Source organism: Triticum aestivum, chromosome 5B (assembly GCF_018294505.1).
Source record: "Triticum aestivum cultivar Chinese Spring chromosome 5B, IWGSC CS RefSeq v2.1, whole genome shotgun sequence".
NCBI lineage: Eukaryota > Viridiplantae > Streptophyta > Magnoliopsida > Poales > Poaceae > Triticum > Triticum aestivum.
In genome coordinates, this window is record NC_057807.1 from 575558416 (window position 1) to 575576869 (window position 18454).

General features: G+C 45.4%; 3 protein-coding genes across 4 annotated transcripts; 1 reads left to right on the plus strand and 2 right to left on the minus strand.

Annotated features, from left to right (window-relative positions):
- Window positions 1-4275: 4275 nt before the first annotated feature.
- LOC123113329 (serine/threonine-protein kinase TOUSLED) lies at window positions 4276-14930 on the minus strand. Its single transcript, XM_044534540.1, has 16 exons — window positions 14288-14930; window positions 13940-14029; window positions 13612-13818; window positions 12676-12726; window positions 12003-12110; window positions 11876-11920; window positions 11530-11642; window positions 11155-11221; window positions 10525-10594; window positions 10175-10272; window positions 9919-10098; window positions 7996-8206; window positions 6801-7065; window positions 6379-6433; window positions 5072-5233; window positions 4276-4782 (listed from the first exon to the last, which is right to left on the minus strand). Exons 1-16 carry the CDS (start codon window positions 14501-14503, stop codon window positions 4687-4689), a joined length of 2034 nt encoding a protein of 677 aa, XP_044390475.1. The 5' UTR covers window positions 14504-14930; the 3' UTR covers window positions 4276-4686.
- A 193-nt stretch (window positions 14931-15123) lies between these two features.
- Window positions 15124-16943, plus strand: LOC123113330 (EEF1A lysine methyltransferase 1). The gene is made up of 3 exons (XM_044534542.1): window positions 15124-15659; window positions 15760-15841; window positions 16592-16943. The coding sequence occupies exons 1-3, from the start codon at window positions 15156-15158 to the stop codon at window positions 16753-16755; spliced, it is 750 nt and encodes a 249-aa protein (XP_044390477.1). The 5' UTR covers window positions 15124-15155; the 3' UTR covers window positions 16756-16943.
- Window positions 16944-17006: 63 nt separating this feature from the next.
- Window positions 17007-18368, minus strand: LOC123113331 (universal stress protein A-like protein). 2 transcript variants are annotated; one of them, XM_044534543.1, is made up of 3 exons: window positions 17818-18368; window positions 17502-17730; window positions 17007-17399 (listed from the first exon to the last, which is right to left on the minus strand). In XM_044534543.1, exons 1-3 carry the CDS (start codon window positions 18140-18142, stop codon window positions 17306-17308), a joined length of 648 nt encoding a protein of 215 aa, XP_044390478.1. In that variant the 5' UTR covers window positions 18143-18368; the 3' UTR covers window positions 17007-17305. The 2 variants fall into 2 exon arrangements, with proteins under 2 accessions (XP_044390478.1, XP_044390479.1); XM_044534544.1 differs by having other exon boundaries at window positions 17502-17727; window positions 17818-18356.
- Between the last annotated feature and the right edge of the window lie 86 nt (window positions 18369-18454).

Below are 18454 nucleotides of genomic sequence, written 5' to 3' on the forward strand. Positions count from 1 at the left end.
GCGAGATTTTTCTTATAGTGTAGTGGTTGGCCGAGAAAAAAAACGAGTAGACAATAGCCTAGGTTAACAAAAGTAAATTTCATCAAAGAAAGAAAACAAGTGGCGACTCTGAACAATTCAATTTTCACTAAAGTTGCCATAAAGTAAATGCAAAAGGCAATTTTTCATGTAGTGCATCTTGAAAGCTGACCCGCAAATGAAAACGACAAATGTTTATTTTTATGTCCGGGCAACGATTATATGAATTGATTCTCTCTATCTCTTACGAATGCTAGTTGTACTTGTACATGGGCTAAACAAAGGCTGATGGGGATAGGGGGCGAACCAGGCTGCAGACACGTACGCAGGTAAAAAAGAGTAGCGAATATGTGATCGATGTCAAGGGACGACACAATCGTCGCCCCCCCCCCCCCCCCCTCCCTCCCCATTTATTACCCTAGAAAAAAAAGAAAAACCTAATCCTCGCCCCCGTAATCCGTCCCTGCCTCTGCCGTGGCTCCGGGACGCAGTCGCGGTGGATCCGCACAGGTGTCCTGCTTCGACGTGTGTGTCGTCTGGCGTCGGTGGCGCAACGATGCGGATTCTTCCGCCATCGATGGCTCACCCAGCCGGAGCGGTGGTTTCGGGTGGTGACACCGCTGCGACTCCGGTCGTGGGCGGTTTCTGGCGGTAGGGACGTCCCCATGGGGCGTGCTGGATGAAAGTGGTGGAGAATCTGGTGGACCAACCGGTGATGGGCGCGAGGTTGCCAGTGAAAGCTTGATTCAGGCTCAGCCGTAACTGTCGACGGCGACACCCGTGGGCCTCGTTATCTTGTTGGAGGTGTTGTGGGGCGATTTTGCGTTCCTGTGTGCCCTGGGGGAAACCCCAGATTCGAATTCCAGATCGGACGAAGGTGAGGTTCCTCTGCCCTCACCCCTATGGGGGCATCATCTTTGGGGTTGTACATCGGCTGGAGGGACAAGTGTTTGGCTTCGATGGCTAGGCGCAGGTCTCTGCATGCTTCTCGTGTGGTGACCAAGGTGGAGCGGTGTGCCATCTACAGTATCGACAGCGGCGAGTCTTGGCGGCAAGGTGCATGAGGGTGGTCAGTGATGTTGTCTGACGTCGTGGTGGCGTCGACGGCAAAAAGGGTCTAACAAAGTCAATGCAGTGATTACTCCTGAAGATGGGATGACGGAAGATGGCAGCGACGGATTCTATAACGTGCACTTGCGGTGTACGCTGAGAATCTGCTAGACTAGTTGGTGCTCCCGGCTAGCCGGCAGGCGGCTTGGTGAGGCCACTGAATTTCATGGTGTGCGTTGACGCAAGGTCAAGACATATAATCAACCTTGTGGGTAGGATGACAATTTTCGTTAGAAAGATGGCTTTGGTTGATTTGTGTATTTATTTTGTAAGATCTTGTTAAATAATGCAATAATGATGGTTGTGTGCATCGATCGATGCAGGTATCCTTCTTTAAAAAAATAGAGCTCGTATCCAAAAGCTGCTATTGAGTGTTAGTAAGCACAGTACTACTGCAGTTGTAACTGTTATCAGATCGTCAAGTGCAAATGAGAGCGTCATGGTACTAATGCTAAGAGCAGCTTGTTCATATTTGGTTGTCCAAATTTTTATATAGAAAGTGGTCTGGAAAGATTCCGGGTCAATATCTCATTCACCTTTATATTCTCTCTATTGTTTCAATAATATTTTGTAACTACCATTTCAATATCATCCTTGTTCGGCACAAACATTTTATACAATAAATTGAACAAGACGCCAGGCCGACATGTGTAGCTATCAAATGGATCAACCTTTTTTTTATGAAAATCAAATGGATCAACTTACATGAGGTTGAGTTCAATCTACTTCCTTCGTAAAGAAACATAAAAACATTTAAATCACTAAAGTAGTGATCTAAATGTTCTTGTATTCTTTTTTACAGAGGGAGTACTTCGTAACAACTAGCAATCCAGATAAATGGAGGGGATTTGGGTGGCCTCTGTTGAAGAGGTTGTTTTGTCCTTACACTATCCGACCTGTTTGCTCGGACATATAGGAAGGTTTTGATGGTTCATTTGAAGATCCTCTAACAACGGCTGGGTACCGCCCTCTTTGCCTCCAGTGCTGATTGGTCAAACTCAACGTTACACTCGATTTCCCTCATGTCCCACAATGCTCCTTACTGCCCCCACACGACCCATCAACGAGAACTTTATACACATAGTGGTATCTTTATTTAGAGAAAATGAGGCTTCTACAATGGATTGGCAAGATTATCAATGAATCTCTGAGATTTTTCTTTTGGAACCCCTTCTTCTTTTAATGGTGATATGGTCCATATATAAGCATACTGAACGCAGTCATCATGTATCTTTGGCTATAGCCGGTGGCGACGATCCTCCGCCCTAGGTCCTGCTCGCCCCGCACCGTTGATGTCCTTGCTCCCACCTTGCCAGCTCATATGCCTCTTCCTCTTTCCCTCCCCGACAGCGCGGATCAATGCCCCCTACTCCCCCTCCTCGTCTCCGCGCCAGCCCCATGCTTCTCCCCTCCCCTTCTGTCCAGAGTCGCACGGAGTGATGTGGCGTCATCTCAGTGCTCCACCTGCTCCGAATGGTGACGGGAGGAAAGGGAATTGGCGTTTGGACGATGTGGATGCATCGTCTAGATTTCAACGATGTCAACGTTGATTTATCTATTTGTTTTGAGGTTGCTTACCAAATGGGCCATGTGATATGTCAAGGCTGATTTATACTATATGGGAGCACGTTTTTTTAGAGGATCATGTATATGAGCCGCTAGAGATGCTCTAACAGTATGGTAATGAGATCTCCATCATGGTGGTAACTTCAGTTATAAGACAAGGTTTAGCCGTGTCCATGCTAGTGTTTTCATGCAATTAGTTCTTACACATGTACACACAGACTGAAGACTCCACTATGAATACAGCTAAAACAAAACGCATCCATTGATTTCTTAAACCAACCTACATATGGTATATTAAGTGATATTCTAGTAACATTTCAGAAAACAGAAATCACTCGAAGTTGTCTATATAGGATGCAGTTTTAAAGCTCATCACAAAACTAAACTAAATGTGAAGATATATCATAAAATACATTCAAAGTTTAAGAGTTGAAACATTTAATTTGAACTAAAGGAAACTCAGTTTCGCGCATATATAAAATACCTTCTACATGCATTCCAGCCGCAGTATTCCTCATGCCCTAGGATTTTTTTTCCGATAATCATGCCCTAGGATTATTAGAGATTATTAGGTTGACATTACGCATCAAGGCCATTATAAAACAATGTAACCACATAAGTCTCTTCTAAAATATTTTGTTAATAGCTGCAAAATCGAAACCATATAAAGGTGAAATACATACGTAATAACACTAACTGTATACTCCCTCCGTCCCAAAATAAGTGTCTCAACTTGGTTGAGACACTTATTTTGGGACGGATGGAGTATCAAATGAACCACTCTTATTTAGTTACTTCCTCCATCCATGTTTATCAAGTCCCTCATATTTTTTGGTCAAACTTTGATTATCTATATGACTAATGAAATATAAGGTATATGCTATGAAAATTATACTATTGAATTTGTATTTGTATTCAAAAAAGGATTTCCACTTGTGACACATAATTTATATTTCATTAGTTAAATTAAGGGTTTTTATCATTTATGCCACTAGTTGTGTCCCACTACTCGGCTTTGCCATTAAAAGTTACAACTGCTCAAAAATGTTATCGTTAAGTGAGATGCTTGCTCATAAATGCCATTAAATAGCTCAAAAATGTCATCTTTTCATTAGATGTTTGCTCAAAAATGCCATTAGACATCGTTATTGTCAGGTCAAACCCATTGACCATGTATTATAAAATACCCCTGAACCCACATGTCAACTTTCTCTATCTCACAATAATAAGTGTGAGTCCCACTTGTCAAGAGTAAGCGAGCGAATGATTTTAGAGGAAAATAAAAACCCTGTTGGGATCAAGTGAAACCCATGCTTTATTATAGTGAGATAAAGGGAGAGCAGCTGTGTTGGTCCATAGGTATTTTGGTCAGTAACATGGCAAACGAGATTCAAGCTGAAGCGCTGGCATTTTTGAGCAGTTCGAATTCCTAGTGGCAAAACTTAGTGGGACATAACCAGTGACATATAAATGATAAAAACCCTTCAGTTAATGGTTGGACTTTGACCGGAATAAGGAGGTCCAATAAACCCTAACTGAGGAAGCAGTTGTTGATCAAAGCTTTCAACTGACCACACCCAATTTAGACAACCGAGATAGAACGAACATATCCGGGCGGACATAGTGCATCACAAAGGTTTTTGTGAACATCGACGGTTCCCATCTCTGATGAATGTGTGTTTGGCAGAGCCCAGTCCCTAGTGGACCGTACGAATAAATACAGCCTTTAAAGGAACCATCAGCAGGGTCGCTAGCAAAAACAAACATCCCATTACGCAAGGAGGGGCGGCACAAGAGCATCAAGAGAAGTGCATGCCCCTCAAAACCGATGCCCTACTTCCTCTAAACTGAAAAGAGCAGACATTGGGTCATCGCAGTTTACGAGACCAACCCGAAATGTACAATATGTACAGTTACACCATTTGGGAGTGGCTGCCCAACCTCCAAAAAATCCTTCGTCTTGTAGTGTAGTCATGCCCAGACGTGCAGTGTCTACCTCTTTGCATAAGAGAGATAAGGATCTTGAGCTATTGACAGAACGTCTGGCCTCTCCGATTGATTGTATGTCAAGCAACGGCGTATCAGTTCCTGCATAAGTTGGAAGTAAAAGGTCACAAATTGACTCACAAGAGATGGGAGCAATAATGCTTCGCATTAATACAACAGAAGTTTGATGTGTGGTTATTTGTATTCCAAGATCAAAATATTTCCAAACTAGCAACATTCCCTTGCACAACTCATGGCAATCTACAGAACAAACTTGAAACCAAACTCGTGGTCTCCTGTCACATGTACATAATCTAGCAAGGGAATAACTAGAACTACAAGTGATGGCTCAGAAGGTGAAATATGCCATATGAACAAACAGGAAGCATACCTTCGCTTCGTTTGATACAGTTGGCTTCGAAGGGAATTCCACCTTGCGTGCGTTGATAATTGTATCTTCTCGAAGTATTCTCTCTTGGGTCTGGTCATGGCCAAAAGGACGCCTCCCATATAGCATCTGATAAAACATCACACCGGCTGACCAAACATCCACCTGCATAAATGCAACAACAAGTTTACACACCAATCAGAATGAAGCTACAGTTACCATAACTGGGTATTTAAATCAGAAGTTTGGGAAGCTAAAAACTTGAAGAGGGTTAACTAGGGATCATGTCCCCAATTTTGTCCAAAAATGCATATCTGCCCGACCACTTCCCCCTCTCAGTGTCACCTTTCACTTCCCAGTTCAGACCTACTGTTGCATCCTCCCACGGACCACCCATGGATGGGCACCTCCACCACTGTTTGCCGGAGCCATACTCCGCAACCCCGCCCTCCGCAGCAACCCCCAGCTAACTCTATCACTGACAATCGGCATATCAATCCACTGACCGCCAGCAGACCAGTATCCTCATCACGTCTGGTGACCCAATTACCCAGCCTCCCAACAGCCAAAGATTCCATGTCGCTGAGTCGAGTTCGATCCCAGGGCCCTATGTCGACATAGCACCCGTCATGGCGACAAATAGGCTTTGAGGGAAAATAAGAATAGACAATATTTATATGGCAGAAAATTATGCCCCGGCATCAAATTCCAACCTTATGTGCCAATTAGGACCAACAGGAATCCCTGAGCCAGCCCATTAGGTCCAACAGCCTGGCCTATATGACCCAACAGAAACCCTAGCAGCTCTAAATCATCACTCACAGCCTCTCCCACCCAGCTCCCTTGTACGGTGCCACCTAGCTAGATCTCTCCCCTTATATGTTCCTACCATGTCACCCCTATCTGCCTTCTTTTTCCCAACAACCAACCCCACCCCTACCGCCGGTCCAGCTGCCGTGTGGAGATTCAGCAACCCCCAAATCAGTGAGCTTCGGCAAGCTCCAGCAACTGCCCCGTCTGCGTCTCCTCTGTCTGCAAGCAAATCGGCCACGCCAGCAGCGCCCTCTCTCTCTAGTGGACTCTTGCTCACTCCAAATCCAAAGTTTTCTCCCATTCTTGTGCAAAACGCAAGATGCAAACACTTGTATCAGGAAGGACGTTCTAAAATATGTAGCAGGTGAACATGCATCCCTGGCAGCTGAGGGCATATTTAAAGCAAATATATCCCTGGTGACTCAACTTTGCACTAACTTTATTTTGGGATGGCGGGAGTACATTAGAAGGTAAAACATGCTGGCAAATATCAGTACCTTAGATGAAATAAATGGTGTTCTGCTGAGATCAAAGCATTCTGGTGGCAGATACCTGGAGAAGGAAGAAAAAAATTAAAGCAGAAAAGGAAGAAAGAATTTTTAAAACAGAAATATCTGTCATTAAGAAATAACATTGGTGCAGCAGACACAATAACATGAACAAGAATTAAATGTATAATCCAACCTGCTTACATAGTGTACTCCCTCCGATCCATATTACTTGTCGCTCAAACGGATAGACGCACTAGATACATCCGTTTGAGCGACAAGTAATATGGATCTGAGGGAGCATTTATTTTGAAGGTTATACAATTGTACACAGGTACAGCAAATCAATGGCGGCAACTAAAACATTCCACAGAAACATGATCTGGCCTCGTAAAAATCAACTGGGAAAGTGAATGCACTCAGTCGCTCACCAATAGGTTCCAGCTCCCTGAGAAGTGAGTTCCATTCCCTGAGACCCAACGTCATCCTCCACTATCTTGCTAAGGCCAAAGTCTGTGACTTTCGTAACACCAACTTCGTCGAAGAGGACGTTGCCTGGTTTGAGGTCATAGTGGATGATCTTTTGAGCCTTTTTGTTAAGATAAACAAGGCCCTGAAATACTTGAACAATTATGATTCTTGCTTCCTTTTCTGGAAGAATTGGCGTTGCTTTAAGGACTGCATCGAGATCCTTGCCTAGGTAAAAGATGAGCAAGGAGATAACATTATTAGATGCCACAACCTCCTAATATGAGAGTTCTAGATTTCAGTAGTAAAATCATTATGAATAACTACTGTAAAACTAGAATGGACTGTGCGCCTACCGAGAAGAGATAGAAACTTCAATCTACTATATGAGACATGATCTATCATGTTTCGATATCTATGCACTGAAGCCAAGGTCATTGGGTCAATGCCATGCTCAGCAACTACAAATGACCACTTCAGCCTCCATTAGATATCACTAGAATTGCTAATAATCTAGCTCAAATTCCATGGCATCATCAAAGCATTATGTATTCTTTTTGCGCAGTGATCAAATATGACAGTTTTCCATACCTCTTAAGCTCATAATGTGGTATGGGTGATCCATATGTTACAAGATTATAAATGGCAATGTGGACTGTAACTGTAAGAAACCATGACCAAATCACTGGAAGCATGGTTTAGATGTCCCTTTTAGTTCCTTATATCGCTGTCTACTCCAGGACACCTAGAGGCAACTATGACTAAATAGTAAAAACTGGAATAAGTTTAATGACGTAAGAGTTCATCATAGATATATGTATCTGGGTTACACCATGCATGCCTGGCACAAAACCTAACTAGCATTTTCTGTATTACTCCCTCCGTTTCTAATTAAGATGTTTTAGATATTGCAATATGAAGTACATACAGATTAAAATGAGCGAATATACACACTAAAACGTGTCTAGACGCATACGAATCTGAGACAATAGAGAAAAACTAAAACATCTTATATTTAGGAACGGAGGGAGTACAAAACTAAAGGAAACATGAGGCAATGGGCATCATCAGGGTGACATAAGACTCCAAGCAAAACAAAAATGACAGAACCAAATTTAGACAGTCAAAATGTCAAAGAAATTTAAGAAATCATTATACCGCTGCAATATTCTAGGACAGTGCAGAATGTGTTGTGATCAATCTCGAATATGTCCCATAGCCTGACAATGTTTGTATGCACCAGAGTCTTATGGATATTATATTCACGAATCGCATGCCGTATGTAGCTTTGCTTTTTCTCCTCACTCCACTGAGCATTCAAACCATGAAGCTTACAGGCCACGTACTTGTATTCCACCAAGTCAAAAGCCTGCACAGAGGAACAGTTGCATGTTACTATTTGTGGTGTCACCAAACTCCAAATTTCTACAGATCAGATGTGAATGCTATATCAAAACACATTGAAATGACGTCACAAAAGGAAGGCTAAAAACTAGGTAATATTCTGGCAACAAAATTAATACAACATCGAAGCTGGTACAAGATGGTATACCCTGCATTTATTTATAACACAACACCTTACATTTTTCAACATAAGAGGAACATAAGGACCTGTGCGCTTCACGGGAAAAGTTTAGGAAACTTGAAAGGAATCGTTTCCTACAGGTTTTTTCACTGTAGCTGTGTTCAGAGCACAGGAATCGCTGCTTTCCAATCCTTTGTAAAGTTTTCTAGGCCTGTACTTTTGAAGAAAACCAAGAATCCACTCCCAGATCTTTTTTTCTGCTTTGGCCCAAGGCAGAGCACCTCAACCATACACATTGGGACCAACATCAAGTTCAGAATGAGATGGATAAGTGCATGGTGGGGCCCATTAACCTAAACTCTCAACCAGCATGTTAGTTTTTTTACATAGAAAAAATCATCGGGTGTGACCAACTTATCTAGATTCCCTGTACTCCATTTTCCTGCATTCCGAACACCTACGCCGTTCCTACATGGTCTATGTATTCCTGTGTTTGACCCCGTGTTTCCTTTTCTTTTCCCTCATTTCCTCCCAATCCTTTGGTTCTCCTCCCTTAGATCCGAACAAGGCCTAAGTTGCCACAGGCAAGGATCAGAAAATGAAGGTTATAGTTGTGGTACGAAGCACCTTTGCAAGGCTTGGACGGCACCGTGATAGAATTTCAGTAGAGTAAATAGCAGCTCAGTAGGAGGTCGATGGATAGGGAGGAGATAGAAAAGAGTGTAGAAATTAGAGAAATATCTCATTGTTGGCATGCTTTTATAGCATTGCCTGATACACAGACTGGGCCAACTAACAACTTCCTAAAAAGAATCAGACTCATCTTAACTCACCTAATTCTTCCCTTCCCTAATTGAATTAACCTACCTAAATTATTCCTTCCCTAACCAACTACAGACTAGGACCTGATAGGCAGCTGGAAACTGAATCCAGTTCTCAGCCACTTGCACTGGCTCCTGCCACATTGCACCTGGTGTACTGACTTCCCCATGTAACATAAGCCAAAGAACATTCAATGCCAGATGTGTTGCTCCAATGTTTCCATATAGATTCACCTACTCCCTCCGCTCACTATTAAAAGATGTTCTAACTTTTTTCTGATTCGGATGTATATAGAAGCATTTTAGTGTGTTTGTTCATTCATTTCAGTTTGTATGTACTCCCCGTAAAGAAATATAAGAGCATCTACATCACTAAAGTAGTGATCTAAACGCTCTTATATTTCTTTACAGAAGTAGTAGTTTATATTAAAATATCCAAAACATCTTATATTTGTGAACAGAGGGAGTACTATTTAAATACCAGGTTTGCATACTTCTTTCTTATCCTTTTAAGCCCATTTTGGATAGGCCAGGATCCCAGCCTTCCTGTCCACCCAAAATGAAGCTATTGATAGGAGCATATATAGAGACAAATCTAAAATAATGATGGTAACGTTGAGCACCTCTTTTACCTTATTAACGCAGAATGCATTTGTATTTCAAGATGGATTATCGATAAACAATGGTTCAGAGCCTCCTTTTAAAAAGAAATATATAACTGAAGAAAGAATATACCTTGTACACCTCACTAAACCCTCCCTTTCCAAGAAGATTTAACAGAGCATATCGATGGTGAAGAATTTGAAAGTTATTAAAGCGGGATCCATCCTCATCTCTGAGACGCTTCATTTCACGTATAAGCCTACCCTTTTCCAATTCATATCGATCTCTTTCTCGCAGATACTGTTCTTCCTCCTGCAATTCAATTGTGGAAAGTAGGTTAAGAGGGGAAGAGGGTGTATTTAATAACCAAGTAAAGGAAACCACTCACCCGCTTGATACTTGTTAACCGAGATTTACATATCTCATCCTGTAAGAGGAAATCTTCCTCGGACATGCTATTTTCAGCATCACTCCCGTCACCCTTATCTACACAATAGCAGACCATCAAGCAGTGAGTGTAGAACAGTGACAACAAAAGTATCATGTGTGTTTGTTTATCTCTTGCTTGTGTGAAAGAGTTTTTCCTCGTATAAAATAATGAACTTAAGTTATATACCCATACATCAAATCTTCTTCAATGTGCAAGATAGTTCAATCAGCAACTTATAAAGAATTTGAGTTAGCACAATATTTGTTTTTGAGCTAGCACAATATTTGTTTCTAAAGAGTAGCTCTTACCAGATGATTGTCTTTTCTTTAGAGACTTACGATGTCTTTCAACAGCCTCTTTAGTTTCCAGCAATGATTTCTACATAGAGGTCCAACATACATGAGCAATTCAACAAAGGGATGGTATGTTAATGTGACTGTCAAGAACTGGAATTATATAGATGAGAGCAAAACATGTAAAAGACCAGAGCTGCAAGTTACGCAATGTGCCTTAATAGACAAAGCTTATGAAATGTAAACTACATGTCCAAGCCAAGCCAGATCAATAAAAATAAAGTATGAACAACAAAGTTTCCCTTTTGAACATGATGCTCAACTAAACAAGATCAAGATGTCCTATAAGATGCTAGGATGGTAATGACTTAAGAGCATCAGGTAAAAAAAACAAGATCTGGGTGACCTGCACATATATCATCAAAATCGCGAACAAGACAAAATGAAATAGAAGTTGTCTAATAAGAGCATCAGGTATGCCTTCTGAAGTAAAGCTGTTAATGGTTGGGTATCAGCAACTGGACAGGTCACCCAGATCACAATTCCACAGTAAGTTCTTAACATTATGATCAGCTTTTACAATGGAATATACTATGCCTAATAGTCTATTGAAATAAACAGATCTACGGAGCGGCAGAAACTCACAAGATGCGCATTAAGGTCCTTTATTGCCTGGCCATCCTCCCATGTTTCAGATATGACAGTCCCAGCTCTGAGTTATGACAAAGAACAGTCAGAGAAAAGGTTGCAATAAATGGTCCATACCCAAAACAGGAAATAGAAGTGAGAAAAACATCCAAACTGCAGAGAAGTTGCCAATACTAGAAAGCATACTGAATATATGAAGTAACTGACAGGTCATGCCACTAAGCCTATTTCTGGAAGACAATATCGCAGCATACATGCCAGTATAACAACGACCCATATACAAAGTATTATTCTTTAGGTAATAGGAAATCCAGACATATCCTTCCTTTATTCCTCATTAAGTGTTTGAAACTCGGATCATTGAGAGATTACCTCATAACACCAATGTTCCCGAGTCTGAAAGATTCCTGCTTTAACTTCATCCGTGCTTCTTGCCTTTCTGCTTTTGATACTGCTATGAGCAGATCAGACAGGACCTTCATTTGCTGTATCAATGAGAATAGACACGTAAGCATATATGCTGCATAATTATAATAATGGCTATTACTTCAGGATCTCTGCATATACAAGAAGCGAGTTGTTTCCTTCATTTGTCAATAATGATAGGCTTAAGTGGTAAGTTCCAAACCTTCAGAACAAAAATGGTCCAATCTATAAATAACAATGAAGGGTAGCTAAAACATATGGTTGGTAATAAAAAATGGTTTCTAAATGACACCTTTGATTTCTTTTGTTGATCTTGATCCTTGAAATCCTTCAATTCCTGGCAGAATAATGCAAAGGCAACAAGTCAGTGACCTAGGGAAGTCGGGATCAAAGAAAGCTTGCAGTGAGTATATCCTTACCTTAGCTAACCTATCACTAAGTTGGCGATGCTCCGTTGCTTCTTGACGCGATTTGTTAAGCTCCTCCTCCAAAAATGCAACTTTACCACGTAACAGTGATAATTCTTCCTATTCAATTGGGAGTGCTTAAGATGTAAATTTGAAAATGAAAGAAAGTATCCTAGAACATGTTTGTATGGTACACTATACTTCGTATCTCAGATTGACTGATTCCCTGTGAGATATGGCTTGTCCAGTACAGTATTCACCAAAGCTGCACATGCTTTCACAACGATATCTTAACGACATCATATTACTTTATGTAGTTAAGTTGCCTATAGGTGCTAGACTCGGGCAGAAGTACTGAACCAAACAGAAACACTTTTCCGTGAAGGAAAGGGCCTGGATGCATATATGAAAGCCATAAAAAATATTACTTATTTAGTTAAGATGCTTAGATGCTAAACTCAAGTGGAAGTATTGAACTAACAGAGACACTTTTTCTTGAAGGAAAGGTCCTGGATGCATGTACGAACACCCTCAGAAGTATTTTCAAGTGTATGTACAAGCTAAGCCCACACACATTCGGAAGCAGGCAGGAAATGGTATGTAAGGAAAATAAAAGGATGCATTAGCATTATCAAACCAAGATGTGTGCATCTCATTGGAAGTGGTGCAAATAAATAAGTCTTACGTGTAAAGCAGTCCTGTCATCATTCCCAGGTAGAACACTTGTTCGGGAATCCTGTGGAGTAAATGGTATGTAAGCTGGTAATTTAGCAGATAAGGAAATAGCGTACTGGTATTGTATACATATGTGTATGAGATTACAACAAATGAAGCCCTCAAATGCGTCGATATCGCCAAGCCTTGTATCACTTGATCACGGAATGTACAGTCCTTTAGGAGATTATCATAGAGCCAAGGATTGCAGCCATTTGATCAATTTTATTCCAGTCTACAAGATTACCAGATCCCTGGTGAAGTGATGATGGAGTGATGCCCTAATGTGGAATTTTAATATGTTATGCAACATGAACCTTATTTGTCAATATAAGTTGCATCAGTTAGTAAAACTCAATTGCTGAAGTGCTTATTGTGCGATGTGGCCTATTTCAGCAATTCGCACCCCAACTGAGCAAAAATATAATGGCTCTATTTCAACATTCTCCAATTGATATATTTTATCCGCATCGGAGAAGCTAGTTGTTCTTTATCATTGATACACCCTGTTCAAGAATTCATCCGATTAACCAGTTAATTTGCCGATTAATCCCTACTCCTAGGGTCACCGAGTAGCTGATTAATTGATTAACTTGCCGACTAACCTGCTGATTAGTCTATTAATCCCCTACTCGCCAGCCAACCAAGCAGCTACCAGTTATGGATTTCCTCAACAATGTTAATACATCTAATAATTTGATCAATACCAAACTAAGCTGTAGGAATTTCTACACTGTGATAATTATTTTTTGCATCGATCAATGGCCTTAAAAGGGTTCTTCCAGAAGAGCGCAGGCAATGACGTGATCTATTCAAGTGCAAGATAGTCATTACCCACCACTGCCCGTTGATGGGTTAAAAGCTAGAAGATCGGTCAAGATCTTGAGAATAAAATTGCACAGCATACCATGTTGTTTAATTTGTCATGTTGACCATTTGATGCAGTTACTGAGGAAGCCGAAGTATGGCGTGTTTGATCAACCGTCTTTGAGCCACGCCCTCGGCCTGTTCCACCACGTCCCCTTCCACGGCCTTGCTTTTTTCTGCTTGGGTTTTCCGAAGGCAGTCGTGCGTCCGCGACATCTAATACTTTTGCTGCCGCATTAGCTGATCCCTGGAATTCACAATCATGAAAGAGTGCACCAGACAGAATTTTTACTACAAGGAACGGAAAGCAAGTGCAGAATAGAACTGTCCGTGTTTAATTCTAGTCAATTAATGTTAGAAGATCACACCTCAAAATTTCCAAGAGCTAGGCCGTGGTCATCGTCCGGGGATCTCGGACGCTTCAGTGTGTTCTTCTGTATCAAGAACTCCTCGCCATTCTGGTGAGCAAATACAGCAAACATTAGTCTAGGTTAGATGAAATGAAATTAGGAATGGGAATATCAGTAACCTGTAATTAGCTACAATACAGGTTTACCAATAGAGACATTACAAATAGTTCTAACCAGGATGATTGCAGCAGCATAGGTAATATACAGGCAAGGTAATCGAAGGTAGATAAACATTATGTTTATGTAATACTAGAGCAGTAAAAGGGGAGGAGAAAGAACAGAGGGAGTAGGAGGTTTAGGGCTGACATCATCATCCGAAGAGGAGGAGGACTCGGGCAGCTCCTCCTGGTCCATGAAGGTGGGGGCCGAGGCGGCGGAGACCACCGGGTGGTGCGGCGGCGACGGGGGCGGCACCGAGACGGCCTTGCCGGCCATGCGCGCCTCGAGCTTGGCGAGCTTGGACGAGGACGGGTTGGAATTCGACGAGAGGTGCTGCACTATGTCCTCCCCCGCGGCCGACATTGCCGCCGCCTGCTCTCAGACCAAACCGGATCGGGCCGTGCCGCGCCCCCCGAAGCTTCCACGAGAAGCAACCGCCGCGCCGGTCAGCGCCCCCTCCTCACCGCACGGAGCAGGCGCGTCCAAGGCGAGCTCGCGGGTCGATCTGCCGTGGTCGCGCGCGGGACGGGAGCCGGCGAGCGGAGGGCGAGCGCGAATGCTACCTCGGGAAGCGAGCGGCCAACGCAGCAACCGCCGCCCTTCTCCTCCCTCGGCCCGGTGGCTCGCTGGCCGCCGCGGCGCGCACTGAGGACGGCGCCGCCGGGAGGAGGACGGGAGATGCGGAGGCGATTGGGGTTTCGCAGCTCGCCCGACCGGGAACGGAGGCGCAGGCAGGCGCACCACCTCCCCCCTCGCTTCCCTCACAGTCCCCCCCTGCGATTCCATTGCCACTCTCTGCTTTTATTTTCCCCTGCTCCCGCTCCACTGGGCCCCGACGTCTCGGCCCGCATCAACCGAGGCCCCGACGTCTCGGCCCGCGTCCACCGAGGCCCAGACGTCTCGGCCCGCGTCCACCGAGGCCCAGAAACCGGCCCTGAGCCGACTGTGTTTGCTCCGTGAGAGCTTCCCTGGCGCGCCGCCTCCTCTCCAGCTCGGCAAGAGAGCAGAGAAAACTATGGCGGGCGGCGCGGAGGAGGAGGGGAGACCGGGGCGGGAGGCCGGGGAGGAGGAGGAGGAAGACGACGACGAGCGGCCGCAGCTGAGCGCGGCGGCGGCGGGGGCGCTGCGGGAGTTCCTGGAGGAGCAGCGACGGCAGGAGCGGGACGAAGGGGAAAAGGGGGAAGGAGAAGGGGTGGAGCTGGTCGCGGAGGACTGGCGGCTGAGCCAGTTCTGGTACGACGAGGGCACCGCGCGGGGGCTGGCCGAGGAGGTCGCCCGCCTCGCCTCCGGCCTGCCTGCCGGCGGCGCCGGTGCCGCCGTGGCCTGCGTCGCCTGCCCCACGCTCTACGCCTACCTCCGGAAGAGCAGCCCGGATGTGCCCGCGCGGCTGCTCGAGTACGACGAGCGGTTCGGGCAGTACGGCGACGACTTCGCCTTCTACGACTACAACCAGCCGGAGGCGCTGCCGCCCGCCATGAAGCACGCCTTCAGCATCGTCGTCGCGGACCCTCCTTACCTGGTATGCTTTCCACCATAGATTGCCTCCTTTGATTTATACTTCGTTCTTGAGCACAGAAATCCAGATTTGATTGAATTGTGGTGATTCGTTGTTGGTGCAGAGTCAGGAGTGCTTGGAGAAGGTTGCCAAGACGGTCTCCTTCCTCGCGCAGCCTGAAGGCTCATTCCTGCTGTTACTCACAGGTAATTCAAGTCAACTGAACCCTTGGATCAGCGTCGTCTTGGATCTAACTAGAATCCGATGCATCTGTTCTTGCTTGATAGTACTTCATGGCATTGTAAAAGGGGTGCCGATTGTATGTGCTTCCGGGTTGGATTTTGTTTTGCAATCAATGGAAAACAGTATGATTTCGGGTATCACCTATTACTATCAACAATCCATGCTATTACTTCTCACAAGACTTTTAACATTCGGCGTACCAGGAGAATAGCCATAGGCGTTCGTAGGCTGGGGGTGTGGTTGTCAACAAACCAAACCCACTTTGCTTTGTAACACGACCTATGTGAAACTCCTCTTTATCAATGCAATGATACACAAAGCTTTTGTGTATTCATGGGGAAAAAAGCTTGAACAGTCCGTATTACATCTCGGTAGATCGAGTGTAGTTGCAACTTGCAAGTACTGTGGCATTTTAGCACAACTTCAGCAGTTTATTTTCATCTTTCGAAACCTTACATGATGTGCCTCTTCTTGTATGCAAATGGTCTCTCTTAAAAATTGTATGCAATCGTATACTTACGTGTGTTAGCATCAGAATGTGTAATCCTCACTAGTTTACAATTTAAGAACCCGTGATGCCTCGTAAGCGTGATTGTAACTTTGCTGGGAACATTACTAGTGTTGTTCTGTGAGATAACAATGTGTACCGAAATTTGTCTTTCCGAATAATTCGTTTGTTCTCTAATGCATATGACTTCAACTTCTTCTGCCAGGCGAAGTTCAGAAGGACCACGCGCTGGAGCTCCTAAACGTGCGCCCCTGCGGTTTCAAGCCCCAGCACTCGAACAAACTGGGGAATGTGTTCCGGCTGTTCACGAACTATGACCCGGTGGACAGACTTGGTGGCTGGGATCGGAGCGATGGCGCCTCCATTTAGCCTTCTGAGGAGGCTGCCTGTGGCGCTTGTCGAGATGGGACAGCGATGTTCGTCCTATGGATACTCTCGCATGATGCATCTTTCAGTCTGGTAAACACGAATTTAGCACGTAACATTTTTGTTTGATACATATGTGTATGTGTACTCTCACGTATTAGGTGAACCAGATTCTTCGCAATTGTAATCTACCTGTTTTGAGCCCCCATTGCCTTGAAGGGGCACCACGGTTCGTCACAACGTTACCACTTTCCTGGGACAACTACACGATTGAGATTGAACTTCTGAACATGCTACATACACATGATGGAGCCTACCGAACATACTACACGGCTATACACGGGAGCTCCATCGCTACATCTTTATTGGAAGCACAAGTCGCTAACAAGCCAGTGCTACTAGTACTACTCCGTCCGTTCGGAATTACTTGTCTCGAAAATGGATGTATCTAGATCTAAAATACGTTTAGATACATCTATTTCCGCGACAAGTAATTCCGAACGGAGGGAGTAGTTGACAAACGAGCCAAAAACGTAGCCTGTGTAGAGCTTCTTCACTTGTGGTGCGCCTTGTTGGGTGGCTTGACGATGAGAACGGGGCAACACGCGTGATGGGCGAGGTAGTCGCTCACGCTGCCTAGCAACGCCCTGCACAGAGTCACAAAAACACGATTGATTTAGCACAGCCGCTCACGTCAGTCGGTAGTGATAGCTCGATGTGGAAGGCCATGGCGATGGGCGCGTACGTACCTCTTGACCATGCCGAGGCCGCGGCTGCCGAGGACGAGCAGGTCGGCGCGCATGTCCTCCACGGCCTGGCAGATGGCCTCCTTGGGGTCGCCCTCCACCACCGCCGCCGTGGCGCTCGCCTGCTTCTGCCTGCAGACGTCCAGCGCGCGGGCCACCGCCTTCCGGGAGTTCTCCTCCTGCGCCCTCCTCATGGAGTCCAACGCCGTGGGCGGGGCGTAGGCCAGGCCTGCTACGGCACGATCGCGCCACGCACAAAAAGGTGTGTCAGGGAGGAGTTCACGCGGTTGGTGCGCGCGCGCGAGATTGTGCACCGTACCGTGGGCGGCGACGGGGTAGGCGAAGTGGTCGACGCGGTGCTGGGCGTGGACGACGACGACGGACGCGCCGGGGTGGAGCCGGACGACGTGGTCGAGCGCCCACGACAGCGCCTGCAGGCTCTCCTCGCTCGCGTCCACCGCCACCACCACCTTCATCGTCGCGCCCGCCGCCCGGGCGGCCTCCGCGCCTCCGGCTACAGGCGCCACGCCGCTCGCCGTCGCCGCGGCCTCGGTGCTCTCCTCCATGATGACGCGCTCGCGCTCGCTTGCGGTTATGCCAAGACCGGCTTCGTGCCTGGCGATCACTGCCTCGATCGACCACATCGCCTGCCGTGTTCGTGTATATATGCGCGCGCGCGCGGTCGGCGCCGCACGCTAGCTTTTGGATGTGGACGGCACGAGATAGATAGATGGATATGGACGGGGAGCGAGGCGCTGTGGCTTTTGGTCCGTGCCTCCCGCCGTGCGTTCGTCAACCCCCGCTCGCGTCCGGTCCGGCGGTCGGGCGGTGTATCTTGGCTTCGTCGGGCTGTTGAGCTTGGCGCGTCCCCTGCTAGCGGTCTGCCCCGGGATTCGCGCAAGTGCCCAGAAGAAGCCTTGTCAGGCCACCGCAAACGTAAAGATTTTTCTTTTAGT